The sequence below is a fragment of the Hemicordylus capensis genome, chromosome 10, assembly GCF_027244095.1.
Source record: "Hemicordylus capensis ecotype Gifberg chromosome 10, rHemCap1.1.pri, whole genome shotgun sequence".
Classification (NCBI taxonomy): domain Eukaryota; kingdom Metazoa; phylum Chordata; class Lepidosauria; order Squamata; family Cordylidae; genus Hemicordylus; species Hemicordylus capensis.
Window position 1 is genome coordinate 30070174 of NC_069666.1, and position 24234 is coordinate 30094407.

General features: G+C 59.2%; 1 protein-coding gene across 2 annotated transcripts in view; it reads right to left on the reverse strand.

Annotated features, from left to right (window-relative positions):
* UNC13C (unc-13 homolog C) overlaps positions 1-23057 on the reverse strand; it is a 109719-nt gene extending 86662 nt beyond the window's left edge. For both annotated transcript variants that reach the window (XM_053272551.1, XM_053272550.1), the window contains exons 1-2: positions 22289-23057; positions 14767-17991 (exon numbers count right to left, since the gene is read on the reverse strand). In XM_053272551.1, coding sequence (XP_053128526.1) covers positions 14767-17746 — 2980 coding nt within the window. In that variant the 5' untranslated portion in view covers positions 17747-17991; positions 22289-23057. The remainder of the gene's footprint in view (positions 1-14766; positions 17992-22288) is intronic.
* Positions 23058-24234: the final 1177 nt, after the last annotated feature.

Sequence of the window (24234 nt, forward strand, 5' to 3'; positions counted from 1 at the left end):
GGCAGCGGAGGGACAGGTTCCTCTTGCCGCCTGCCCCTCGGGCGGAGTCCCCACCAGGGCTGGAAGGGAGGCTTGTGGGAGGCTGCACGCCCAGCACACGAGGGGACACCGCGAGGACGAGCCGCACACATGCCCGATTCCACCACGGGGGCCGGGGGGGGGGGGAGATGTGCTTTGCACTGCCAGTTTTGTAATGCAGCCGCAGCAGCCGCCACGCTCGGCAAAGACTTCCTGCCAAAAGCCCCCAGCTCCTCCATCCCTCCTCCGATGCAGAGAGGGCCCTCCTTGGGTTCGACCCCCAAAGCGACCTCAGGGCACACAACACACTCCAGATGCTGCCAGCCGCGAGACCCCGGCCATCCCAAAGGCCCCCCGCCCCCGCCGGTGGGCCGAGGCGAAGATGGGCAGAGCCGGCTGGCTCCCAGGAGGCCCCTCGGGCAGGCCCATCCCTCCCAGGTGCTGCTCTGGCAGCACGAGGCAGAGGAGGCCCCTCAGCACAGCCGCGGCACCTGCTCCAGCCCGGGGGCCACCCAAGAGCCCCAAAGGCGGGAGGCCAGCGGCCCGAGCCGGAAGCACGGCAGGCTCTCTCCAGCAGCCGTCTCCTGGCCTGGCCTCTGCCGCCCGGGCTGGCTGTTCTGCTATGTTTCCCTCTTACAAGTAGTTCAGCCAGCGCACGGGGAGCCCCTCCAGAGTCTCTGAGCACCCCCCGCCCCCAAGAGGCGAGATGGTTCTCTCTGAGAGATGGCTTTATTAATCTGCAGGGACCAAGGTGGGTCGGGGAGTAGGTGGGCCTTCGCAAAACCAAGCCAGAGCCATTTCTAGCGCCGACCACATTCTGCAGTCTGAGCAAAGCACTTCCATCTCGTGGTGGTGGGTGGTCCAGCTAACCGCCCCGGCGGCCAGGGCTCCCGGTGCCCCCCTCCCCTCCAAGCAGGCCTGGGACTCGGAGAAAGAGTGGAGGGAGAGGCCCAGCACCCTCCGTCCGGGGTGGCTCTGCAGCCTGGGAGAGACCCCCATGCCTGACCAATCCCACCTCGCCAGTATGACTCCCAGGACCAAAAGGCAACCCGCAGCTTCTCTGGGCACGTGTGCCCTCCCCTCCCAGTGACTTGCCAGCCAGTCTCCAAGCCGCCAGAAAGCCGTCCCGGCCACCCCCTGGCAACGTGGAGCCTGAGGGGGGACTGGCTGCAGCCCTTTCAGCGGAGACGGCTCAGCTGCCTCCGCAACCTCCAGCCCTTCCCCGCCTCCAATGATTCCTCGGCTGCGAAGTCAACAGACCTGGGGAACACAAGCCACTGGGCACCTGACTGGTGGCAAGCCGGGGGGGGGGGGGCGGCAAGACCAAATGGGCGGAAATCCCAGGAGGGCCGATTAGGAGAGACTCAGGCAAGAGCGGCTCTGAAATGGGGCCCTGAGTGGCCTCAGTGGGCTGGGGACTCCCCTCGGCTGGACAGCCGTCTGCTGGGCCTCCCTCAGCTCTGGCTTGCCTGCAGGAGGTCATGTTGGACCTCGCAGGCCACCTCCCACTCCAGGATTCTCTGGCTCCTCTTGCTGGAGGAGAGGGGAGCTCCAGGAGAGCAGCGGCCGTGGCCAGAGGAGCCCTTGCTGGAGGACGGGACTCAGCTGGCCTTCCTCCACAACTGGTTTGGAGCAGGAGAGAGGCGCCCTGTCTCAAGGGGAGCAGGCTGGAGCCAGAAGCCCTGGAGGGGCAGCGCAGATGTGTGGGGTCTCTGCAGTGGGGCATGCATGCACTTGCGGGGGGCTGTGCCCCCTCCCCTCAGACCCTGTGCTGTACAAGGGTGGGCACTTTCGAAAGAGAAGAGGTCCGAGGGAAGGTCTTCTTGCAGGAGCCCGAGGGGATGTTCTGCTTTTCCCAAGTTCCAGGCTTTTAATAAAGCAATTATCAATAAAGGGCAAAACGACCCATATAAGTCATCCAGATGTATTGCAGGAATTAAACGCTTTCTCCTGGCCACGGGAACAAGCCCATTCAATTGCAACAGTTTAATTAATCCAAGAAGGGGTGAAAGTGTCTGCCCACAATTAAGAAAGGTGGGTAAGTTGTGCCCCGAGTCAGTGTCGACTCCTGGCGCTCACAGAGCCCTGCGGTTGTCTTTGGTAGAATACAGGAGGGGTTGACCCTTGCCTCCTCCCTCACAGTATGAGACGACACCTTTCAGCATCTTCCAATATCGCTGCTGCTGCCCGATAGAGGAGTTCCCCATAGTAGTCTGGGAAACATGCCAGTAGGGATTCGAACCAGCAACCTCTCACTCACTAGGCAAGTCATTTCCCTGCTGCGCCCTTTGGTGGGGGGAGACCCCTAATAAAGGCTCACACAACTGATCCTTCAACAAAACAGGGTGTGGTGAGCGAGGCCGCGTGATAAGGAGTTTAGCAGGCATCTTGCAGCATTTGGAAAACATTCTCCAGGCTTCTGTACACAGAATCATTACACTACAAATTACATGCTTTAATTGAGGACACACATCGAAGCGCTCTCCCCGCCTCCGGAAACTGATTTATAGCTGCTTCCCTCACAAAGTTACCTTACATAGATTTAACTAGGAGTTTATTGAGAAATGACTCCATTTCCTCCTCCTTCCCCTCGCTTTTCCTTTCTGACTCTCCCCTGCACACTCTCTACAGGATCCTCACCGGGACAGACTTCTAAATAGGAAAACATAAAAGATACTGGATCAAATGCAGCACATCCCTCCTCTGTAGAACAACCAGAATTCAACTGATCTAAATTCCATGACATAGTCTTGAAGTCTTCTAGGGGGTCTCCTGCCACACACACTTCTCCCAGTTATTGGGTTTTCTGGTACAGGAGCTGAAGGCTCGGACGGATCCATTTCTTTCCGTCATCCAATATGACAGAAGTTCCTCAGAATTTTTGGCCCAGAGTATCGGGAACATCCCTTGATAAGGCAGCTGTACACAGACAAAGTCTCCCCACCCCCACCAAAAAAAAAAGTTTGCTGTTTCCCACTCCATTTCTGATCCACATACAATGTGTATTTTTGTTGCTTCTCCCTTACCCAATCACAGATCTCTGCATCCTCAGGGTGAGATGCCATGGAAAGCCTTATCAGTTGTTGCCATTGTGCATCAGCAGTTCAAAAGGTGATCTTCCTGTAGTGGAATGAGGAGTAGTTCAATAAGCAAATAAAATTTCATGGATTGCCTCTTACCAGAATTGTTGTTGCACAGTAAAGGTAAAGTGTGCCATCAAGTCGATTTCAACTCCTGGCCCCCACAGAGCCCTGTGGTTTTCTTTGGTGGAATACAGGAGGGGTTGACCATTGCCTCCTCCTGCACAGTATGAGATGCCGCCTTTCAGCATCTTCCTATATCGTTGCTCCTCGATATAGTAACAGCGGGGATTTGAACCGGCAACCTTCTGCTTGTTAGTCAAGCATTTCCTCACTGCGCCACTTAAGGTGAGTAGCCAGTTGTAAACTTTCTTTCACTAATCTGTTCATTCTTTCCACTAAGTCGTTCCCTTGAAGATGGTACAAGGAAATAGTCTTGTATTTTATCCCATGGTTATGCAAATATTGCTCCATTTCAAATGAAGTAAGCTGTGTCCCATAGTCAGTCATCAGTTCTTCAGGAAGACCTTCTCTTGCAAAAACTGCAGCCATGAATTGGATCACCTTGTTTGTACTAATATTGTCAGCAAATGAAACTTCTGGCCACTCAGAATAGTAATCCACCATCACTATAACAAATCTTTGATTTGTGGTTTCATTATCAAAAGGCCCCATTATATCCAGAGCAAGTTTTTCCCAGGGACCGTTGGGATATTCTACTGGAGTGAAGGAGGTGACAAAAAAAGTCTTCCGAGACTTGTCAGATACAGCACAAGCCATACACAGTGCCTGATCACTGTGTTTGTCCATACCTGGCCACCAAAAACTTTCTCTGATTCACCTTTTAGTCAAGCTCTTGCCCAGGTGACCTTCATGGGCAATTCTGATCACTTTTGCTTGTAAGGAGGTTGGCACCACCAATCAGTCCTCAGCACCAGCTCATTGAGAAGGGACGGCTCACTTGCTACATGCATGTACGGTTGAAAAGGTTCAGGTGCTGTGCCTTGTTTTTGAATGGCCATCCATTAGTTAGGTACGGTTTAAGTTCAGTAAGCACTTGATCAGCACGGGCTGCTTTCCATTCAGAAGACGTGATCACTCCATGAGTGGACGAAGCTATGGAAGTGGCCTGGAAGTGGAAGTCGAGATAAACAATCTGCAGTTGTATTCCGAAGACCTGGAAGATATCCCGCCTGGAAATCAAAATCCATAATAGCCATTTGGCTATTCTGGGGGTTGCTTGGCTTGATCCCCAAGTAGTAAATGAAGCAGATAAAGATTTATGGTCTGACCATAAAGTGAATTTTCTGCCCCACAAGTACATCCTGAAGTGCCTCACAGCCCAGAAACATGCTAGAGCTTTTTTTCAATGACAGAATACATCTAGTCTGATGCAGTAAGCACTTTGAAAGCAAAAGCAACTATAACTTCCCCATCCCCTTTTTGCTGAGTCAAGACAGCACGCAAACCATATCCAGAAGCATCAGGGGTTACAATAGTGTGGCTGTTGGTGTCAATGGCTGATTTGTTAGTCTGAAAACTAGCCTTGCAGGATGCATCCCAGTGAAATGCTACATTCTTTTTAAAAAGAAGACGCAATGGACCAACTTTGGAGGCAAACTAACAAATTTAGAGTAATACAGAGTCCTAACAATGAGCAAAGTGCATCCTTATTGTGTGACTCTGGTGCTTCCTGAATAGCTTTCACCAAGTCTGTTTGGGATGTACGCTACTCTGAGATATTGTGTGTTCCAAGCACATCACCAAGTGTGTACAAAACTGACATTTCTCTGCAGAGATAGTAAGTCCGTGCTGTTGAAGTTTTTTAAGACTCCTGTGAGTTTAGCATCATGGTCCTTGATGGTTTTGCCATACACTAAGATATCATCGTGAAAGTAAGTGATTTCATCTGTAGTCCCAAAAATTGCATGCATCGTTCTTTGAAATACTGAAGCTGCAGAGGCTAATTCAAAGGCCAGCCTTTTGAACGGAAAAAGACCCTCTGGGGTAATGAAGGCTGTGTATTTGTGAGAACTTCTGAGCAGAGGAATTTGATGATAGGTCAAAGACAAGTCCCAAGTTGTGACCACAGAGACCTCTTTCAGAGTAAGCAGCATTTCACTGATACTGGGTAACAGACAACAATCCACTACCATGTTGGAGTACACATCTCTTAAATCTACACACATGCCAAGTGTACCGTTTGATTCCCTCACAATGGGAGAGACCCATTCTGATTATGTCTATGACGTCAGCATGCTGTAGGCTTAAGAGCTCCTCTCTAAGTGGTTGGCACAAAGTTATGGGTATGTTCCTCACTTTGTCTTGTACAGGTATTGCATTTCCCTCCATCTGAATTTTATGTTTCAAATGTATGGCAGTGCCAGGAGTATCAGCAAAAACATCCAAACAATCAGCCATCATATCAGCATATGGATGCTTCATCACCTGTAACACAGGTTCCGTGCTACTTGGGTCTAACACGATCCGTAGATCTTTCTGATGTTCCAGCCCAATATAGAGACTCCTTTTTCTGACACACACACACTTTCCCTTCTGCAATATGTCCTGTGTATTCCAGGTCAGCAGTGAAGTATTCATTTATGGATACCACAATAAATTGTGGCTAGGGCTGATGGGAGTTGTAGTTCAGCAACATCTGGAGGCTCCCAGTTTGGGAACCACTGCAAGAGGGAAACCTCCATATCCCCCTGGGTGGATGTCTGAAGGCTGCAGGTGCAGATCTGACGCAGTAAGAAGTTTCTTGTAAAGCAGATGGGAAATGATAGTGTAAGGAGAACCAGAATCCGCCAGCATCCACACTTCATGGCCATTAAGTCTGACTTGACAATGTGGAGAAGCAGGCTCTGATTCTGTCAAAATGCGGCCCGGAAGTGGTTCAGCGGCCTCATCCTCCTCATACGGTGACTCAGCAGTGGAGAGGACAGCAGACTTGCCACTCTTAGCCAAGTGTCCCCTTTTTTGCACCTGTTGCAAGTGACCTTCTGGCCGGACGGTGAGCAATGACTCAGCTGTGTGGGCAAAGTCTCCACATGGGTAGCACTGGCAGCTCCTCCTCTATTGTGCTGCCACTTTCTGGGGTTTGGCAGGATTTGGACTAATCAGTCTGGATTTCAGGAAGCTGGGTTTGAGGCACCAAAGAGCGTGGTTTGCCACAGTGGAGAGCATTTCCCACCCTCCTAGCCATCTCCATAACTTAAGTTTCTGCTCTAATAGCAGTTTTTCACACAGTTGGAAGCCATTTGTTTTCATAACAATCTGATCCCTGATCAGTAAAGTTGGCAGACTCACAGGTTACACTTAATGCTGTGACATACTGATCAATAGATTCACCAGGCAGTTGGGATCTAGAATAGAAGTGGTAACATTCAAAGTAGGGCTGAAATGCGCATCTACGGCTTGAAGAGCAGCTTCCTAAGAATTGGCATCCCCTTCCAAGTGGGCAGGAAAGGGCAGATGGTTGTACATTCTCTGGCCTTCAGGCCGCGAAGCAATAGAGCCTTTTGCTTTGCTGGAGTAAAATCCGGGCTCTGTACGGTGAGGAGCTAATTGCAGAAACAGGAGCCCCGTTGTTTCCAGGGAAGAGCAGGTTCTCCGGGGGGGGGGGGGGATCGGAGCCCTGCTGCAGTGGGCGGCCAGTGGACAACAGAGTCCAGGACTGGGAAGGGAAAATTACCTTCCGGGGTTGTGCAAGTCAAGAAGCTGGAGAAAAGAGTCCGCAGCAGCAACAGCAGAAAGCAGTGCAGGGGTGAAAGCCCAGGGATGCCACGGAATGCGCTTGCAGGGACATTCACACGCTTTGCAGGTTCAAATCCTGCCGCCAAAAGTTTTATTGCTATTTCCCTCACAAACACGAAATGATCCTTTTCCTTTCTGACTCCAACACCCCCCCCCAATTCTCTACAGGATCCCCATTTTGACGAACTTCCAAACAACCAAATATAAAAGGCACTGGATAGAATACAACAGACACCTTTGACGGAACTGGAGCAGCCTGGCTGCTACCAGCCCCTGTGAGCACGGAGCTCTGTGTGGAGGGGGGGGGGTGGAGGGGATGCAGCACCCAGCAAATGAGCTGCCTGCTCCGGCCCGGCCCCTGCCCAGCCTGCCTGACATCAAGTGGAAGATCTCCAGGCAGCAGCAGCAGCTCACAGCCAAGACCCCTCCAGATACCGCCCCCCTCCGTCATAGGCTGCAGGGGTGGGGTGGGGTGGGCAGAAGCAGTGCCCCACCATGGCTGGCAGCCAGGAGAGCTGTGGGAGAAGCCAGGCGGGCGAGGGAGTGCCCAGGGCCCCCCGCCCTCCACAGCAAGCTCTCTGCCTGCCCAACTCCCGGCACGGGGACCGGCCAGGCTGTGAGTGGCCAGAGCTGCTTGGAGCCAGCGGGGGCCTGTTTGAGGCCTGTTGCAGCAGAGCCAGGTCCCAGCACAGCTGCGGGGGGGGGGCCTTGGGAGAGAGCTGGCTCAGAGGAAGCCGTGGGCCCGAACTGGTGCCCGACTGGCCCAAGGGAGCCCAAACGAGGGAGCAAGGCAGGCGCGAGAGGCAAGCGCTTCTGCCTCCTCAGGGATGCTCTGCAGCCTGGAGCAGGACGGGAGGCGCCCCGGTCAGAGCAGGGGAGGGCGAAGGGGAAGCGGATGACGGGGCGGGAGGAGAGCCGGGGGGGGGGGCTGCTGCTCACAAGCAGGGAAGGGAGTCGGGGGGGCGTCCCTGCCAAGGCGGGCGCGTGTGCATGCGCTCCCAGTCCTTCGAGCTCCACTCAGTTCGTTGCAGAGCCCGCTCAGGTTGGCTCAGGAAGGCTCCACTCTGAATACGCCTGCGCATGCGCGCACTGCCTTGATCCTGCCCCCCAGAACCAAGTTCATTCCTCGCACAGATGGAAAAAACCGAGAGAGGCCACTGCTGCTCTGGCTCGAGCCCTGCGCTCTCCACAAAGGCCGCCAGTCTCTGTCAGCCAGAGGCAGCCCTGGGAAGCCCCCCCCCCCGCCCCAGTGGCGGGTTCAAGGAGAGGCACAGCAGGCACTGGCCTTCGGCAGCAAAGACTGAGGAGTGGCAAATTCTGCCACCCCTCTCGGGGGATGGAGTCCGCCGCTGCATGGCCCGTCTGCAGCAGCCAGTGATGGGCCTTTCTCCACATTTGCTCATTGCTTTAGAGACAAAGGGGGGGCTTTCCCCTCACCCCCCCAATGTGCCCCGCAGCTGCCGCCCCCAGAGAGGAGGTGCCTCTCTGCCTTTGGGCGGCAAAAGGCTCAATCTGCCCCTGCCCCCCTGCCCCCCTGCCCCCCCCATCTCTGAAGCAAGAACAGAGGGAGCATTGGGAAGGTGCACCAGCGGTGTGGGGGGGGGCAGCAGCGGTTGCACAGGCACCAGGGCTTTGGGCTCCCCCCCCCAGCTCTGCCGAGCCTTGGATGGTGCCCGACTTCAGCACAAGGCTCTCCCACCAGCCACCAGACTGCCGGCAAGGCCAACCCCCCCCCCCGGCCAAGTCAGAAGAGGCAAGCCTTGCCCCCAGCCCCCCCCCCAGGCAGGGTCCCGGCAAAGCCCCTGCAGCCCCAGCCAGGAGAACCAGCCTGTCTCCTGGGCAGGAGGCTGCCGGGGTGGGGGTGTGTGCCAGGCACTGCTGCCCACGCTGGGCTCCTCTGGAGCCGCTCTGGGGGGAGGAAGGAGCCCCCGCAGAGCAGAAGGCCTGCCCAGCAGCCCTGGGGCCCCCGCCCGCAGCAGGGCGCTCCCTCGCCCAGAGCCCACTGAGGTGCAGCGGAGCAGAGCAGAGCAGAGGAGCCGTCCTCTCGCGCGGTGCGGCCCGGCTCCGTCCAAGCCCTGGTGGATGGGGCCCACTGGGCTCATCCCTGGCCCTCGTGCCGCCCCCTCCTCCCACTGCAGCTGCTCTACCAAGCAGCTTCTTGCGCTCCCACATTCTTTCTGTGTTCGCTGTCGAGTATAGAGATATATATATATATATGTGATCTGAGCATGAGCTGCCAGGATTATGTAAATGGCTCATCAAGGGCGGGATCCGCTTGTTGCTTAGAGAGGGTGGCGGCGCTGGGGGGGGGGCAGCCCAGCCCAGCCCAGGCGGGAGGCTGGGAGCGGGGCAGGACTCGGGAGGCAGCAGGGCGGAGGAGGACGCCTGCCCGGCTGTGCGTGGCAGCCAGCAGCCAGGCCCAGCGGTCTGGGAGAGGCCACCCCGGCTCCAGGGCATCTCCTGGCCACGAGGCCTGAAGGAGTCCCCCGCAGAGCTGAGCCAGGCTCCTCCGCCCTCTCCCTCCCCCGAGGCCCTTTCCGTGGGGCTCTGCCCTTCCTGGCCCCCCGGCCCCCCTCCCGTGGCGGTGTCGGGGGGGGGTCTCCCTTCTGCCTCCTTTCAGACTCCGGGCCCCTCGGGGACCAGCTCCTCCGCCTCCCCCCGTGTGCGGAAACCACTCGGAGACCTTCCTTTGCTGGAGAGCAGCACGGAGCGGGGAGCTGGCCGGAGCAGCCAGCTGTGCGGGGGGGATTCGGGCAGCTCCACCTCAGCGGAGGGGAGGGGCGAGGGGAGGGAGCAGGCCCCCCCCCCGGCCAGGCCTAGGCGTGGCGAGGTGCCTTGCCCGGCTCTCCACGGCCTTCTGCTGAGTGAAGGCGAAGCCAGGCCGCACTGCTCCAGCTGGGCTCTCCTCATGGGCAGGCCCAGCCCCAGAGACACGCCCTCTCCTGTGCAGACCCCTCCTCAGCAAGGAAGCAGGGCTAGGGGGGCAGGAAGACCCAGACAAGTCCCCAACGGCAGTGGCGGCTTCCGTGGGGCTTGCCCGCCAGGAGGAGGGGCTGGGCTCCAGTCTGCCCAAGGCCGGCTGTGGAGACCCCTGTGGCTCTCGGAAAAGGCAGGAGCCGAGAGGCAGGCACCGAGTAGCACAAACCCGCCCCCCTTTCCAGACCCTCCAGCACATCTGAGGCCATCATTAGAGGGCTGTGACAAGAAAGAGGATCAAGAGCAAGGCGGGATCCCCTCCGGGAAGGCACCTCCCCCGCCCAAGATGCCCACTCAGCTCCAGGCCTTGCTGGCGTTCTGACTCTCCCCCCCTTGCACGAGACCACGGGCCACAGAGCATCATGCCACGCCAAAGCTGGACCGGAGTGCGTGCGCATGCGCACACGCACACACCCTGCTTCCTGCACGTCCAGCTGCAGGTGACTGGGGCGCAAAGCCCCCCAGCTCCTCCCAGGCGGCATGCTCTCTGGCTGGGAATCCGGAAGGCTCCCCCGCAACTGCTGGGCCACCAGACCTCGGGCCCTCAAGGCGCCGGCGGGAAGACCAGGGGTCCGCGGCCCTCGGGCAGAGCTGGCTCCCCTTGACGCCTGCTGGGGCCTGGCTCGTGCCTCCCAGGAGAGAGCGCCAGGCCCAGGGCCGCCTCTCCCCAGCCTGGCCATGCCACGGGCAGAGCGGCTTGCGGAGCGTGCCACCCCGAGGCAGGTGCGGCCCATCTGGCACCTGGTGACGTCTCAGGTCCTGTCCCGGTGCAGTCCTGGCGGGGCGGCAGCGGCCATATTTGGCAGGAGGGCTTCGTCATCTGCAGCCTCCCCGTGAACAAGCATCCAGACCGGTTCCCTTCCCCTCTCGCTCATGCTGGTCCCCCTTCGCCTGGGGACGGAGCGCAGCATCAGCAGCTTCGCCTCCGGGGGCCCTTTGCCCTCCCAGAACAGCCCCTGCAACTCCGACCCACACTTGGGTGCTCCTGCCCACCAGTCCCCCCCGTGGGCAGCCCAGCTGCCGGGTGCCAGGGCTTCCACAGAGTCTGGGAGGCAATTCAGCAGTGGGAGAGGATGCCAAGTTTGCATGGGATCCAGCAGAAGCAAGCCACAAAGCAGCACACCCAAGGGGGAGGAGGAAGAGGAGGAGGAGGAGGAGGAGAGGGCTGTGTGTGTGTGTGTGTGTGTGTGTGTGTGTGTGTGTGTGTGTGTGAGCCAGCCTTAGAAGGTACACTTGTGTTTATGGTCTGGCTTGATTTTTAAACGGTTTCTTCTGTGACACCAAAGCCCTAAGGGGGGGGTGATGGTGGGGGGGATCTTGGTTACTGCTCTTATTTGGTTGGAGTTATTTTCAAAACAGTCCAAGGGGCCAACGAGGTTAAACCAAAGCTGTTATAGTACAAGCATTTAAGACCCCCGCCACAAAAATACTTTCTTGTGAGGAAATTAGGTACTACAGAAGCATCAAAAGCGCCAAAAAGAAGAAAAGAGAGGAGAAGAAATGCTGTCGCAAGACCGATCTGTTTTTTAGTCCCCATGGGAGGGGGGGTGGGCAGAGCAGGTCCTCAGTATCCTGGCCCGAGTGTGGATTGTGTTCTTTTTTTACCAACAAAACAGACTCAGAATGGCTTACATAGCAAAATATTTGAGAAAAAATGGATTCCCTGCTCTCAAATGGCTTACAATTCTGGCTCATGGGGAGTGGGGAAGTGAAGAGTCATAGATCTTTTGCTTGTTCTAAACTGGCCTGATGGGGATTTCCCCAGATATATTATTATACACCACTTTAAGATGTGGGGACATGTTTTGCCCCCCCAAAGCTCTCCTAACATAGGGACATAGGAAGCTGCCATATACTGAGTCTACCTAGCTCAGTATTGTCTTCACAGACTGGCAGTAGCTTCTCCAAGGTTGCAGGCGGGAGTCTCTCTCAGCCCTCTCTAGGAGATGCTGCAAGGCGGGGAGGGACTTGGACCCTAGATGCTCTTCCCAGAGTGGGGCTCCATCCCCCACTAAGAGGAATCTCTTCCAGTGCTGCTCACACTTCTAGCCTCCCTTTCATATGCAACCAGGGTGGACCCTGCTTAGCTAAGGGGACAAGTCAGGCTGGCTCCCACCAGACCAGCTCTCCTCTTCTCTTAGCGACTCTTATTTTGCTTTGTGCTTGTAACAGTAGCTCATACATAAATACATTTATATATTTATATTTATAAGCTAGTAGTGGGGGGGGGGATACTCCCAGAACCTTCAAAGTGGCTTCACTCTTCTTCAAAAAATAGAAAATGAAGCATTTCCCCCTCGCCACAATACATTATTCTGCCGTCTGCTTTTATTTACTTGCTTCGGAACAAGACTCTGCCGATCAAATCATGAGAAATCTGCTTTAAAGGCTGCCTTAGCCTTAATTCCTAAGAAACTGGGGTGACACCACATACCACGTACACCTCTTTGAACACGCTGTGGAGTTTCCATGCTTAGGGTGGGAGGGCATGTGGCGAAGAGGCCACACCACTATGCCTGTGTTCTGGGTGGCCTGATGGCACTTGTGCCCTGTCAGGCATGTGGCTCTTCCTGCCCCCTTGGATGCTCACAGCCATCGTGTGGGGAGAGAGCAGCCACTGCCAGCGAGCTGCCTGGCGAAGTGAGGAGAGGCTTCGACCGGCCTCTCCCCAGTCCTAGTCTTAACAGGCGAGCCACTAGTCCACTCCGGCTCTCAACTGGGCGGGATATTGACTGCAGGAGAACTCTTCGGCAGGAGGCAGAGGAGATGCTGGGAAGCCAGCGAGTGGGGCAGCGAGGGCTGGACGCCTTCCGAGAGCACCCCAAGGGTTAATGGTCAGAACTGCAAGGGGAGGCGCTGGGCCCAGCTCTTTGCAGCGCCTAGCCGGGCCCCTGCGGGGGGGGGGGGCGGAGATGCCTCTCTTTGGTTTGCTCTTCCAGACCTTTGCACCCCACCTCTCCAGGCAAGGCTGCTCAGGGGGGCTCCCAACCGCCCACTCGGGGCTGGCCAGCGTCTCCCCAGCAAGAGACACCACAGTCAAGCCAGCAGGGCAGTCGGGGGGGAGCGGAGAAGCCTCCGGCGGCGTCTGCTGCTTCTGCACAAGGCGGGGCTGGGAGGGGGGCCTGGCTCTGCCCCTTCCCGACTGGGCCACTCCGGAGAGGAGGCGGCTTCCCCCAGGCATGACAGGCTGAGCAGGGGCTCTTCTCCAGAGCCAGCCCAGACATGCCCTTGACGCGGACATTTGTGCCCGGGCTGCTCTCCGCTCCGGTGAATGGATATTCCAATCTAGTCAACCAGAGGCCTCCACCGTTTGGAGCAGCACCAGCCGTGGACCCAATTCTGCTGCCTGGGGAGGCAAGAACAGGGCAGCGGCCGCCCAGCTCTTGGGCCCCCTCACCTGGAGAGATGTCCAGAGCCCCGGGAGCTGCCTTGCCCTGCGCGGGAGGCTGGGACAGCCGCCTCGGGAGCCCAGTGACTGCGGAGTCTCAGACGCAGCCCTCTCGGGCGGGGGGGACGCTCTGGGCCCACCCCACTCCTGGGGAAAGCAGCTGGCCCCCAAAGGAACACAGCCGGGGGGTTGGTTGCCAGGCCTGGGCGAGTGCAGGTGGCGGGTGAAGCCTTCTGGGGCGAGCTCTAGAGAGACACCTTTGGGAAGAAGCTGCGGTGAGGTGCCCGCAGGCCCTGCTTGCTTGGGACAGCTGCCCTGCCTCAGCGGGAAGGAGGCTCAGCTCTCGCCTGCCTCCCCGAAGGGCTTCCTCCGCCTCAGAAGATGCGCCAATGCAGGGCCACGTCCCACACCATTTGCCTCTGGGTCCGGCCACAGGGTCTGCTTGCTCCGAAGGCCAGCCTGGCTCAGCCCTCCTCACCTCCAGCCAAGAGAGCAGACGCTTCTGCCCGGCAGTCGTCGGAATGCAGCAAAGATCCCATCACGGTGACAATGGCGGGGGCGGGGGGGGACAGGACCAGAGGGTTGCGAGTGCGAGAGCCAGACAGAAAAGCCCCATGAAAGAGGGCCTCTTGGGTGGATAGCCAAAGGCAGCCGTCAATGTCTCCGGACAGCAAATAGAGGACACGGAATTCCGGAAAGGAAAAAGAGACAGGAAACCCCTAATTTCTGTGAGCCACCTCAGCCTCAGAATGTACTGGCAGATCAGACATGATCCATGCGCCCATGCATGTGTCTGCCCCGCGTGCCCTCTGGAAGGAGGTCCCATGGGAACAGACAGCCTCTTAGCATGGCCAGATACTCAGGGAGAGCTCAAAGAGGGCCGAGAAGTCAAAGCCACCTCGGTTTCCGCAGGGCCAGAGGCCAACCCACCCCTTTCTGCCCCTTGGTGGCATGCCAAGGCAGCATCTGCACCCCTGATTTGCAACGGAGCCCCCGCAGCCTCTGCTACAGATGGGGCAGGCCAGAAAGAGCTTGACAACAGCATGTCAGGCCCCACAGCGGGTCTCTACATAAAAGGCTGCTGATCGATACTACTCGTATTTGGCCCCAGCACCATATCAGACCCGCGCTGGGTACCTGTTGTAGGGAAGCTTTGTTGCTTTAACAAATACTTGGCGAAGCTGAAAGCCAGAAACACTTCAGCTCCTGTGTCTGACTGAAGAGCCTGTCAGGCAACTGTCTTTTCTAACAGCTCCATCTCCAGGGCAGTCAAGCCACAGGAGCTGGACTGGAGCCCATTTGCGCTACGGACCATTGAGGAGGAGGCCTCATCGCTGCAAGCCTTTTGGCTGCCGAAGACAGCAGCGCAGGCTTGAGTTCCAGCCACAAGTTCCCCCGTAGTATCCAGCGCCCGCCCTCCGGAAGTTGGAAAGGGATTTGGGGGCCCTGAATTCCAGGAGGGAAAGCCCCACCACCACCACCACCACCACCAGAGCTTTCTTGTTGCATTTTTCTGCTGACATGGAAGGGCTGAAAATGTCCTACCTCCAGCCAGGATCTTCTCTTCCAACTCGCTCATCTGCTTCTTGTAGGCCTTGAAAGCAGCTTCTCTGAAAGAGGGTCGGACTCTTTTTTTTACAGGCACCTGAACAGGGACTTCTGGGATGTTTTGGTTTTCATCTTCCTGAACTTCTACTTCGCTCTCAACCACGGTATCATCCACCAGCTCCAGCACGTCGCTGCCAGTCACCTCACCATCGAAATATCCATCAGGAGTGTCATCCTGTGAAACGGCATATGGACTTTCGTAGGGAGTCATCATCTCCTCCTGCTCGTACTCCTGGGCCTGCTGCTCCTCCATTTCAGCGGCACTTGTTCTGTTCTCCAATTTGGCAAGAACTTGCTCCATCACCTCCACATAATCCGTTCCATTCTCGCCAACGGGCTCACTGTAGTCTTCCTCATCCTCGGCTTTGTAATAGTAAGGCTCTGTGTAAACATCCGAGTCCAGGGTTGTGCTGGATTCATTAGCAGTTGACTGGGACAAAGTCCGGAATCGGTCCATGAAAGACGACCCGCTGTCCTCACAGCCACTTAAGCTCTGGGTGCTTTTGTTCCACACCACTTCCAAGGCGGATCTGGCCCGCTGCAGAGTATTCCCAAACTTAGGGAAGCTGAACGTCTTGTCGGAAAGGTCGATGCTCAGCCTGCTGTGCCAGGATTTGGGAGGCTCTTCCTCCGAGTCGCCACTCGGCAGCTCGCTCTGGCTTCGGTACATCCCAGGCTTCCTGTTCTGGTTCTGATACAGCGTGTTGGCGTTGGCCTCCTGGTAGTCATTGTACTGGCCACTCCACTGGTCCTGGGTTTCACTATTGTGCCCAGGGCTGGAGGGAGAGTGACCGTCCAGTGTGAAGTCATAGCTTTCTGTGTCATACTGGAGGTCAGAGATCTGGCCGTAGTCGATCTGTTGGTCAGAAGAGCTGCTCAGATCATAAGCCAAAACTTCTTGCATTGAGGAGTCAAGCCCCAGGTCTGTGTTTTGATCTAGCTGATTCCAGTCCTTCCACGGAGACAGATCCTCTTGCAAAGAGACTTGGGAATTGCTATAATGACTCCTGTCTCCCGATACACACACGATCCCATTGCTGACTCCACTGTCAACCGTTTCTGTGTTCTCAGTTTCGTTTTCAGCTCTGTAAGGGTGATCCTCTTGATGGTATGTCTGATCTTGTGAACCACCACACCAGCTGGATGGGTCATCGTGCGTTCTCTGCCATAGTTCTCGATCGGAGGAAGATAAGAGAGAGCTGCCATTGGTTCTGTTGAAGTACTGATGATTCTCTGAGAAGTCTTCAGAGTACGACTGGCAGAGTTTCGAAAAATCAGATTCCGAACGGCTGAGCTTGAGTGTTGCAAAATCAGCCTGTGATTGCCAGAGAGGGGTCACATCGGAGTAGACACTCGCCTTTGATTCTCTCTGCAGGCTCTCTGCTCCTGGCGATTCTTCATCATAATTGATTTTATTTGGGAAACTGTTGCCATCTGCAGCTCCTTTAAGGACCCGGATGTTTGAAGACTCCTCTCTCCCCTTGGTAGAACTTCTTTTCATTTGCGGGGCTGACTTGGATATTTTTGCATAACTGTTCCGATTGAGATCCGGTTCTGGTTCTTTATCGCTACTGTCGGGGGACTCCCAGTCACACTTTTTAGCCTTTAGATCAGCAGCCAGCAGTTTCATGTCCATGCTTTCGTACGTCTGTGATGAAGGCAAACTTTTGTCTTTTCTTTCTTTTGAGTCATGAGAAAGAATGTCAGTTGAAATGCCAATGCCAGTTCCTTTGAGTTTATAAGATTTTTTTAAAACTAAATCTCTTTGCTGGGGTGTTTCAAAGTACACAAGGATGGCCCGGGGTTTGGCATTGGGGCAGTCCCTGTGCTGCCCCACACGGTGTGCAAACTCAAGCCTGACAGAATGGTGTGCCTCTGAGAACCCCATTTTCTCGACTAAAGTTCTGTGCACCACGTGCTCGGTATTCTCAAACTTCTCCTCAGGCACATTTAGGAACCTCAGACTTGCCTTGCTGCCCGCGTGTCCAATCTGCTTGATATAGTCGTGGATGTCGCGCGTCTCCCTTCTGGACTGGACGAAGCCAGTCCGCAGCTGTTCAATCTCACTCTGCACCACTTCCACACTGCTGGAGATTTCGTCAATGGACTGCTTCAGGGCATTGACGTGCCCTCTGAGCTCAGAGAGTTCCGTTTCAATTTGGCTGATTCCCTGCAGCTCCTTGAAGATCATTTCCATGACGTCGTGGGTCTGACTGATGCAGCCTGTTGAACTGAAGCCTGGTTCAAGGGTGTTGGACTTCTGGGGACGTGCCGTCCTGTCCAAAGACTTGCTCCGCAGACCCCACGTCTTCTTCCATGTACTGAGCTCGGAGTCCGAAGAGACGCATTCCTGGCTCTTCTTCCATTTCCGCAGCTTCCGCAAGGCGCCAAGCTTCAAGCTGTGCAAGGTGCGTTCCCCATCGGAGCTGCCGTCGGAGGGGGCCAGGCTGCTCAAACTCTTCCGGTTGCGTCTCACAGGCATCGTGAGTGAGGAAAAGTCTTTGCTCCGATTCGGGCCCTTGGTGTCACTCAAGGACTCGGAGTAGGAGCTCTCGTTGGAAGAGAGGTCTTGAAATGGATCCTCATGGCTTGCCAAGGAAACGGGCTTCTGCAGTCCATTTGCAATAGCGACACGGTAGCTAAAAGTTGGCGACAAGGAAAACTCTCGGTTGCTCTCCTCTTCTTCCGTTGACAAGTTGCGAGCAGAGGAGCACTTGGCAATCTTTTTGACCGTGCTTTTCAAAGTGTTGGATAATTTGGGGTTCTTTAGCAGTCCACCCTGGGGGGTGTCTTGTTCCTTTTTGCTTTGGGAACTCTCTTTCTTCTTTGTACTGTTTCCCAATTTCTTTGTAAACATTCCTTTGTAAATCTTATATATGTAGGACGAGATGAAGCTCTTGAAGAGAGCAGAAACCATGGAGGGCAATTTCAATTAGCCTTTTCACACAAAAACGGCCATTTTTTGTCCATGAGCATATTTGTTTCTTTCCAACATAATTTTTAGGTAGGATTCCATGAATCGTCTGAGACTACTGACAGGTTGTGTGTGCCAACGGCTTCCGTCTCATCTGGCAGCAAATCAGCAGGCTAGAAAGCCGCTCCGGAGAGAGGCCGACAGCCGGGGCCAGTTCCGCTCCTGCTCCCCATCACTCTCCACAGCACCTAGAAAGCAGGGAAAGGGGTGACTTTGGCTGACGAACTCCAACCCATCCCCTTCCAGACATGCCCACCCAGCGCTGGAAACTTCCCCAGTTGACCTTGGGCCACGGGCCGTTTTTAAAAAGAGGGATCGGCTTCCGTCTGCAGAAGGAGCCTCGTCGCCCTGCAGATTCCTGCACTGAGCAGCGGGCTGGGCGAGGCGGCCTCCGAGGCCCCGAGACGTCTCTCCGTCCATGCAAGCAGTTGGCCATGGCAGTCTGTCTGACCCAGTGCAAGGTGGCTCTGTATGGCCACACTCCTCATGGGAGAGAGGAAGGAAGGAAGAGGGAGCGAAGGGAAGAGGATTTGGGGGACTGGGTGGAGAGGAGGGCGGGGTCCAGGAAGCCCCAGCAAAGAGCAGAGGAGTCCCCAAAGCAGGCCTCCTCCCCAGAGCCCACTCCACGGAGGGGCTCCCGCTCCCAGGTCAGGACGCAGAGGGCAGCTGCCGCCTCTGGCTGCCAATGGCAACGCTGCGGCTTGGGGAGGGGGGCTCACTTCAGAGCGGAGCTTCACGTTCAACTCCGAAGCAACGGCTCTGCAGAGCCACACAGGAGATGTCAGCAGCGCCTCTGTGTGTGCGCGGACACTCGGCGGCAGCAGCTTCTTTTCCACAAAGCAGCCAACGAAGCCCCCCAGCCCAGCAGCAGTCTCCAGATCCCTGCATGCTCTCGGCAGAGGCCGCCTGCTTTGCTCGTGGCTCCCCTCTGCCTGCTCATTCCTCCCGTTCAGCGCTTCTGCCGCCCTCTGCATCCGTCAGATGCAGGGAGAGAGAGAGAGCAAGGAGGGAGCCATTCCTGTGGCAACGGACCGGCGGCTGGCGGTTATGCAATGGCTCCCCCGGCCGGGAAGAGCGGCTCTCGGGCAAGCCAGCCAGGCAGCCACTGGGCACAAGCCGGCTGGCTGCGCTTTTGGGAGCCGGTCCTTGCTCGGAGCCGCTTCTCTCTCCCCTCTTGTATGCCCTCGCCTGGATTCTCCTATTTGTTCTGAAGCAGACGACTGAGGAGAGGGTCATGCTTTGTACTCTGCTTTGGGGACATGAGTCAGAAACCCTTGTATACTAGCACATCCCGTCTGCAGCGAAGAGGTCTGGAGACTCAGCCCAGCCTGGCTGCTCCAAGACTCCCCTGGCCGCCCTACAAGCCCTCCTCCATGGCCCCCTCTCTCGGCCTTTGCGGGGAGGAGAGCGCACCCCCCCCGAGCCCCCCTTGCTCTGCAAGCCAGAGAGAGCTCTGGGGGGCACAGGAGGAGACGAGGTGGGGCCTGGATCAGGGCAGGGCCACGTCCCTTCTGACCAGGAAAGGGGAACTAGTCCACCCCACAAGTGTGGTGCTGACATGCAGAGCTGAGCACCAGGGGAGATCCGAAGCCAAAGGGGTTTGGTGGGCACTCCCCACGTGGAAAAGAGAGCAGCAAGAGGAGGGCGATCCGGAGCAGGAAGCTTCTTGCTGTGCCGCCCGGCCGAGGCCTTCTCTTGTCCCTGCCCCTTCCGTGGGGTGCTGAGCCCCCTGCCCAGCCCCTTCTTTGCTCCCCAGCCTTGCTACGGCCCTCTGGATCCTGATCAACCCTGGGGGGGGGGGCGCCATCTGCCTCCAATGCCCACGCCTGACAGTGACATGGCAGAGCCACACGGAGGGAAAGCAAGCGAGGTTGGTTCCTGCTTGTCCTCTGTCTTGCCTGCCTAATAGCCAGAAGTGCCACAGAAGAGCTCAAAAGTGTTTCGAGCACCCAAAAATGTGGGGTGCTCTCTGAGAGGGAGGCTTCGCCCAGCCCCTCCGCCCCGGGTCCTTTGGCCTCGCAGCCGGCCTCTCCATCCCATCTCCTTCGCCCCCCCCCAGCCCTCCTCAAGGCAGCTGCAGAGCCCCCCCAAGAGCTGGCTGGTGCCCACAGGGCCCGCCTGGTATGGGGCTTGGCTCTGCAGAGGCCTCTTGGGCGAGAAGCAGCAGCAGCAGCAGCACTGGCCAGCCGCAGCCACATCCCCCCACCACACTGGCCAAAGCGGCTGGGCCTGGCACCAGGGGTCTGGGGGGCCTCGGAGACAACCCTTTTGGCTAGAAGCCTCTCCGGGCTGCTCTGCTGCCCACTGAGCCCCAGGACTCGGGGCCGGGCCTCGTCAAGCAGGCTGCCAGCTGCAGGGCTCCTCGGACACACTCAGCAGCTCCATCAGCCAGGTGCCTCCAAGTGGCAGGGGAGGAAGCCCAGCCGCCCCCCCCCCCGCTAAGCTGAGCTGCCCCAGCCCCCTCCCCAGAGGCTGGATCCCCACCCAGTTAAAGGCCCAGAGAGTCGTCTTCACGGAAACCTTTCTGGGCTTCTGCCACAGGCACGATCCAGGAGGACTCAGCTGGGCCGGCGCTACAGAGAGAAAGTCAGACTTTGCTGCAGGTTGCGCTCTGGATTTGTGCCTCCAGCCAAGTTCTCAGGTCCCCGGCAAGAGAGCCACCACCGTGGCCAGGAGCGGTGCTTGGTCCAAGCACGCCAGAGACGTCATCCGGAAACAGGAGCCTGCAGCGCAACGCGCCACCACCCTGGCGCAGGCAGGCCCCCATCTGCCAGAGTGCCTCTTCTGTGGCCCCTTGCTCTCGCCTGGGGCCCAGCCGCCGCTCAGCGCCAGAGCCCAAGGGGGCCCTGAGGTCCGGTGGCAGGCCGGGCCGCAGAGGCAGGCCTCCTCTGACACGCGGGCTGTACTGCCTAGCAGGGAGTCCCACACTTGCCAGCACATCCTGCGGCCCTGGGGGCCTGGTGCACACCTCCCTTTGCTTGGCCTGCCTGCTCTCCCCTCCACCCTGCTCCTAGGTGGGGCCAGGGCCCCAGGCTCCATCGGGAGGGGAAATAAGTCAGGACAAAAAATACATCGGTTGCCAGCGCGATGCGTTTCCATGCGGCCTCGCTCCCCTGGATGCTCTTTTGGAGCCCACTCTAAAGGGTGCTTCGGAGGCCTCTCCATCTTCCAAATTCATGCTTGTTATCCTCCTCCTCCTCATTATTATTATTACATTTATATCCCGCTCTTCCTCCAAGGAGCCCAGAGTGGTGTACTCCATACTTGAGTTTCTCTTTCACAACCACCCTGTGAAGTAGGCTAGGCTGAGAGAGAAGCGACTGGCCCGGAGTCACCCAGCTAGTCTCATGGCTGAATCACGGGGATTGGAACTCGGCTCTCCCGGGTCCGAGTCCAGCGCTCTCACCACTCCACCGCGCTGGCTCTCACGTCCTCTGCTCTACCGACTGCTTCGGAACTTGCTGCCGTTCGGCAGAGAACATCAATCCAAGAGGAGGAGGAAGAGCGCGGAGCATTTGGTGGGGCTGCTGCGAGCCGCCGCTGGCGACGCCGAATCCTGCCCGCGCGCGCCGGGTCCAGCAGCAGGAAAGAAGCCCAGAAGGCGCGCCAGCAGCGGCCCCGGACGAAAGCAAAGGCGCCCTCGACGCTGGGAGCTGAGCCTCCGAGGGCGAGTCGGGTCGGGGGGGCACTTGCCACCCAGGGCAAATGCAGGGAAGGCCCTGCACACGGAGCCCTCCCGCCGCGCCCCCGGCTGCTGCTCACCGCGCAGAGGAAGGGAGTGGGGGGGGCAGCAGCAGCAGGACGGGGCGGAGGAGCGGGAACCCCCCCCCCCGGCACTCTCTCTCTCTCTCTGCCCGCCTTGGAGGAGAGTTAGGGCGGCTTCTGTCGGGAACAGCCGGAGCACCGGCCAAGCCCCAGCGAACTCCCGCCCGAAGCGTGGAGCCCTCCCCCCCCCGGCCTCGCAGCCCGCCCTGGCCCTCCGAGACTCCGGCCGGCTGAAGCCCCGACGTGGCCCCCACTCCCTCTGGCTCGGGCCGGCGGGAGGAGGGCCAGCTGCCCCGCGGCCCCCCGCTTAGCCCGTCGAGTCTCCTTGCCGCTCGGCGGGGGGGGCTACCCCTTGCAGAGTGGCTGTTTCCTGGGGGGCCGCCTCTGCCACACGCCCCGCGCCAGCCCGGCCGGGACCCAGGCCCCCGCCGGCGACTGCCGGTCTCAGAGGAGCCGCCGCCCGCCGCCCTCGCCCGGCCGTGGGGTGGGGGGCAGAGATCAGGCCTCCTTCCCAGCCCTGCCGAGCCTGCAGGCGGGCAGGCAGGCAGGCGCTCACCTGGCGCAGCCTCTCGGCGGAGACTCTGCTTGCCCGGCCTGCCTGCCTGCCTGCCTGCCTGCTCCTCCCGGGCAGGGGGCAACCCGACCCCCCGCGCGCCCCGGCTCTGCTGCTGCCCGCGACTCTCCGCGGCAGACCCCGGGCGCCCTCCGCCCCGAACTCACCGGGTAAATCTGGGCGGGCTGGCGGGTCTCCTCGGAAGTAGGGCGGCGGCGGCGGCGGCAGACAAAGCGGCCCCCTCGGGCTGGGGAGGAGGAGGCGCGAGTCTCGGCGGGGCGGGCTCTAGCGCAGCGCTGGCGGCGGCGAGGTCCGAGCAGCACCGGCAGCGCCGCCGCCGCCGCCGCCCGGCCCCATGGAGAGATGGTCGGCTGGCTGGAGAGAGGCAGGGCGGGCGGGCGGGCGGGCGGCGGCTGGGCTACGTGCTTCGGCGAGGCTGCTCCGGAGGCGCCTCCATCAGTTCTCCGGAGAGAGACGCGCCTCGAAAGGCAAACGGGCGGCGGCGGCGGCGGCGGCGGCAGCTCCTCCTCGGGGACCGCCGGGCTGTGCTTGTCTGCGGCGGCGGCTCCTCCTCCTCCTCCGCGGAGCTCTCCGGCGCCCAGACGCAGCAGCAGCAGCAGCAGCTCCTCGTCGCCTCCTGCTGCTGCTGCTGCTGCTGCTCCTCCTGCTGGCCGCAGCGCCTCTGCCTCCGCCGGTCGGTCCAGGCAGGCAGCTCCCCGGCGGGGCATCCCTGGCGATGGCCGGGCGGGGGAGCGACGGAGGGAGGGAGGGAGGGGGGTCTCGCTCCGCCCTCCCCGGACGACCATCCCGCCTGCCCAGCCCAGCCGGCCCTGCTCCGCCGAGCCCAGCAGCGGCCCACCCGCAGGCCGGGCGCGCTGGAAGGAGACCGCGCCGCTCCTTGCTTGGGGGCTCCCTCCATCTCCGGCCGGGCCTAGTTCGGGGAGGGGTCCGCCTGGCCCTCTTGCTCGGCCCGCTCGCCCGGGGCGCTGCCGTGCAGAGGGCGGGAGGGAGCCAGGAAGCAGCCGCCGCCGCCCTCCCCACGGCGAGCGGGCCGAGCAGGAGGGCCAGGCGGACCCCCCCCCAAGGGGGCTGCTGCTGCTGCTGCCGCCCCCCCACTGGCCCCGCCGACTCTGGCGTCTGCTCTGGGCAGCAGCAGCCCCCCCCCGCCGCCTCCTCCGTTTCTCGGGCTCCTGGAGGGGGGGGGTGTGCGGGGGGGGCGTCCTTGCCGCACCCCTCGGCAGGGCCAGAGGCCTTGAGGCGGGCAGAGGCCTTGGGGCCGCCCTGCGCCTCCCGCCACCAGGAAGCGCCTGGCCGCTCTCCCAGGCCGCCGCCGCCGCCGCCGCTGCTGAGGGGCAGCCGAGGCAGGCCCCGCGCACCCCGCCCCCCCCGCACAGAGGCCCCTTCCTGGCCGCCCATGAGGGGCGCGGCGGGGAGAGCCTAGGGGGGAGGCCCTCGCTCCGGCGGGCCCGGTTCCGCTCAGCTCCGAACTCGACCGGGCCACTTCAGTGGGGCGCCCCCTCGAGCCCCCCGAGTTCACTCCCGGCTGTGTGTCCCTGAACCTCCTCCTCCTCCTTCTTTGCTTGCCGCCTAGTCCGGGGAGCGTCTCCGAGGCCAGGCAGAGGCCAACCGGGCATGCGTGACGGCCTCCAAAATGGCCGCCACGGCAGGGGTGAGGCCTGGAATGGGCCCCAGGCCGCCTGGAAAGGGCAATTTCACACACACTGGAGGCTGGGGGGGGGGCCTCGGGAGACCCCCCTGCGGCCTCGGAGAAGCCCCCAGAGGGGCCAAGTACACAATAAAATATCTCAACCTGACCGTGACCGTCTGGGGGGGGGAGAGATGTTTCCCTTGGACACCACCAGGCCAGGGCAGCAAAGGGGTCTGCACATCTCTAGGGCAGGTTCCCTCCGCCTTGGGGGGCGTCCTCCTCCCCGGAGAGCGGCCTTCAAGCCAAGAGGGGTCTGTGCCGCTGTCTCTTCCAGTCCTCCCAGTCCAAACCTGTCTGCGGACACTGAGCGGGAGGGCCGGACTGGGGGGGGGGCGCTTCCGTGTGCCTCTCGATGCCTGCAGAGTTATGGCGGCGGCTGCTGCTGCTGCTACTACTACTACTACA